Source organism: Elephantulus edwardii, unplaced genomic scaffold (genome assembly GCF_000299155.1).
Source record: "Elephantulus edwardii isolate Elephantulus edwardi_28Jun2011 unplaced genomic scaffold, EleEdw1.0 scaffold00020, whole genome shotgun sequence".
Taxonomy (NCBI): domain Eukaryota; kingdom Metazoa; phylum Chordata; class Mammalia; order Macroscelidea; family Macroscelididae; genus Elephantulus; species Elephantulus edwardii.
The window spans coordinates 3,109,693-3,113,383 of NW_006399770.1; the positions used below are offsets into that span (position 1 = coordinate 3,109,693).

General features: G+C 64.5%; 1 protein-coding gene across 1 annotated transcript in view; it reads left to right on the plus strand.

The window, feature by feature from the left end:
• Positions 1 to 2,780: 2,780 nt before the first annotated feature.
• Positions 2,781 to 3,691, plus strand: part of GFI1 (growth factor independent 1 transcription repressor) — a 7,428-nt gene continuing 6,517 nt past the window's right edge. Inside the window, exons 1-2 of the mRNA XM_006882483.1 lie at positions 2,781 to 2,895; positions 3,138 to 3,320. Of these exons, the coding sequence (XP_006882545.1) occupies positions 2,781 to 2,895; positions 3,138 to 3,320 (298 nt within the window). The remainder of the gene's footprint in view (positions 2,896 to 3,137; positions 3,321 to 3,691) is intronic.

The window sequence follows — 3,691 nt, forward strand, 5'->3', positions numbered from 1 at the left end:
GGATTGGGTGTCAAGGTATTTTCAGCCTCGTTGGGCGTATTTATCCAGAAGTGTTTCCACAACAAGCTATTTCGGGGCCAAGGGGCAGGTTTCTCTCTGCGGACACTGTGACCACTGGTCCGGGCTCCAGCCCGGCGGCACCAAGGGCCGATGATTCACGGCCTTGAGCTGGGGGCGGCTCAGCCGGGACAGGCGTTGGGGCTGGGGGTGCCTGGGGTCATGGGGCGGAGAGGCCCCCTTGGGAGTGGGGCGCCCCCACCGCCCGCCGCTCCAGTCAATCTGTGTCCTGAATCTGTGACTTCTTCTCGCTACGGAAGTCTCCTAGCAGCCAAGAATAGTACATTTTCTTTCGAGTCATTTCTAGTGCCCGGGTCCCCACCACCACCACTACCCCTTGCCATCCCACAGTGAAGATATGAAGAGGGGCGCCCAGGACGCCGGCTGAGAAACCCTGGCCCCCCCAACCTTGCTCAAAGGAGGAGCCCGGCTGGGGGTTGGGGGACAGGTCTGAGAGAGTTTGTGAGCTGCTCTTTAACGCTCAGGAAGTGAAGCTTGTGGTTTTGGGGGCTGAGCTCTGAAGGAGCTTTTTTTTAAGAAAAAAAAAAAAAAAAAGTCAAACTGCGCGGTCTGTCCCGAAAGCAAGACTCAGTTTGAAAGCTCTCGGAGCGCCGTGCCCGCGCGCTGACCCCGCAGGTAGGTAGGTCTTCGGTGCCTGCTCCGCGCCGCCCGCCCGGGCGGGGGCGGCAGTACGGGCACGCGGGGGCGACCCGATGGAGCTCGCTGGTCCCCAGCTGCTGTGGTCTCTGTGCTGGAGCCCCCGCAGCGCCGGACTCTGGAACCCCGAGCGACCCAAGCGGCGGGACTGGAGGTGCCCGGAGCCCCGAGACGCTCGCGCCAGGCCGTTTGGCTGTGCGGCGGGGAGCAGGATTTGCCCGGGAAGGAAACATCTGGCAGTTGAGGCCGCCCCCTCGGTGCCGCCGGCCCCCTCGGTGACCTGAACCCCGCGGTCTGGGGCTCTGGCCGCTCGCGCGCCCGCGTGCGCCGAGGGGCCGCCCCGCCCCCGGCCGCCAGCTGCAGCGCGAGGCAGCCTTCCCAGGCGCTGGGCCCCCGGCCTTGCCCCTCCAGGAACCGCCCTACACGCGATCCCGCACTGCTCCCCGGACCCAGCACCACCACACGCCGCACTGGGTGCCACCAACTGCCTACCCCTGTTTTCTTTTTCCTCTGAGTTTTATGGTTTAAGAAATTGGCTCTTGCGTTCGTTCGTTGTGTACAGCCGAAAGGGCGTCTCCTGTTGGGGTGCCAGGACAAGTGAAATTGTAGAGATATTCTTTGGAGCAGCTCTGCACCCCGAAACCTTCGGAGGCCCTGGCCTTGAAGCCATCCCAGACGGGAGTGGGCAACCTCCTCCCCCTTGGGAACCTGTAGGCATTTAGGACGAGGGACATGTTGTAGGGGCTCTGCAACTTGTTCCAGTTCTATCTCCCCTCTTGTCGCCTAGAAAGGGACACGGTTGGGAGTATAATGCCTTGCAAGGACTGAATCCCCGAGGATTCCGTTTGAACCGGGCTGAATTGTTGGGAGTTGGTGCCAGCTGGCAAGCGTAGAGTGTGCCCGAATCCTTCCCTGGGAGCTGCACGCCTTGATGTAAACCAGAGGACTTGTCCTGCCCGACAAGGGGTCCCCAACCTCCCGGTCTCTGAATCCGTGGAGGCCAGGACGAGATGCTGTGCCCAAAGAGTCAGCAGTCCCCTTGTGATCCGGACCCCACTGTCTTCACAGCCAGAGGAAGGCAGATTCCCTTTCCTCTGATCTGCTCAGCCCTGGGGTCCCACCCCCGGAGATGGGCAGTCCTCTGCTGGGCATAGGTGCTGCCCCGCCTCCCCGCCAGGCTCAGGTTTCCACCCTGGATTAGGTGAACTGATTGGGGGTTACGGAGAGCGGCCCAGCGCCCCAGCCCCGGCTCTCCGCCGCTTCCAGCGCAGCAACCTGCGCGCCTGGGCGCCCCGAGGCTGCTTGTGCTGCGTGTTCCCCGACCACCGCGCGAGCCGCAGCCACCGCGTGCATATCAGGCCCCACTGCCCCGCGACAAAGTTGACAGCGAGCAGAAGGGAAAGTGCTTTGTCCTGGGTCGGTACTGCCGAGGTCAGGTCTCCTAGTTCTGGGATGCCCCCGCCAAGACCCTGCACCCACGTCTTCTGGGCCAGTGTTTCCCCTGCATGCGGCGTGACCGTTGGGCTAGGCGGGATCACCCGGGCGAGAGTTCCTCCTGGGACGGGGTTGGTCCTCTGCCACCACCACCCCCCTTCCTGTCCCTCTGCCCTCCGCCCTCCTTCCCCAGCCTCCGTGCTGGAGCCCGCCCCGCACGCGCCAGCCACGGTGGGCTCTCGGAGCCCGGACGCGCCCCACCTGGCGTCCCCAGGAGTGGTGGAGTCGGGGTAACTTGCCCGTTGGAGACTGTGGGTCTCTGGAGGTTTGAGTGAGTGAGTGAGTGAGCTTTGCGAGCAAAGGGAGGGATGCGGGGGTGCGGGGCCCCAGGCCGGTTTTCCGGCGGAGCTGCGGCGGCGGCCCTGGCTCGCGCCACCTGTCCGAGTGGCACCTGGTGAGCGAGGAGGCGCCGCGGGCCAAGCCCCTCCTCCGCTCGTCCCGCGCGCCCCTCCCCGGGCGGCGCGCCCCTCCGCCGGCTCCCAGCCCTCCACCCGCTGCTGACCCGCCTCCACCCGCCTCTCCTCTCAGGTCTTCACTGGATCGGAGCTGACAGCGGCTCGCTCCCGGCCACCATGCCGCGCTCCTTCCTCGTCAAGAGCAAGAAGGCTCACAGCTACCACCAGCCGCGCTCGCCGGGGCCCGACTATTCCCTCCACCTGGGCAATGTGCCCGCGCCCGGCCGGGCAGGTGCGAGCGCCCCTCTGCGTTCAGCCACACCATTTCCGGGGGACGCGGAGGGCGGCCCTGATGCCTCTTTGCTGTCGTTCTTATCTCCGACGGCCCCGTTCCTTCCCGAGCCTGTCACCCAGCGACTCCGGGACTCGACAGCGCTCCTCATGGGGTCAGGGCGGAAAGGGAGGGAGAGGTGCCCGGTGCCAGTTAGAAGCCCTCGCGCCCCCTCCTGAGTCTCCCCTGCTTTCTCTTCGCAGAGAGCACGTCGAGCGCGGGCGAGGCGGAGGCGGAGTCCCGGGGCCGCTTGTCTCCCGAGTCGCAGCTCACTGAGGCCCCCGACGGAACCTCCGCGTCCCCAGGCAGTTACGATGGCAGCATCTGTGATCGAAGCTCCGAGTTTGAGGACCTCTGGAGGCCCCCGTCGCCCTCGGTGTCCCCAGGTAGGCAGCTCTGAGACGGTGAAAACGGGGTGACACGGGAAACAGCGTGTGCGCGGACAGCTGGCTGGCTGGGCTCCCTCTGGAAGGAAGGTCCCTGAGTTGAGGAAGGAGCTCCATGCGGGGACAGTGGGCTTCTCTGCCTTCGCCCGAGGTGACAGGGCCTTGTCCGCCCCTCCCTAATGTTTGTGCGGAGCCAGCTAATGACAAAAGTAACACACCTGACTCGCGACAATACTGAGATTTCGTTTTCTGAGTCGATTGTTTAGAAAAAAGTTGGAGTCGCAGAATCCAGACACGACCCTCACATAAACCGTGTCCTCGACAGTTTGTGAGCGCAACTTGCATTGCCTTTAAGAATTGTGTTCGCTTCC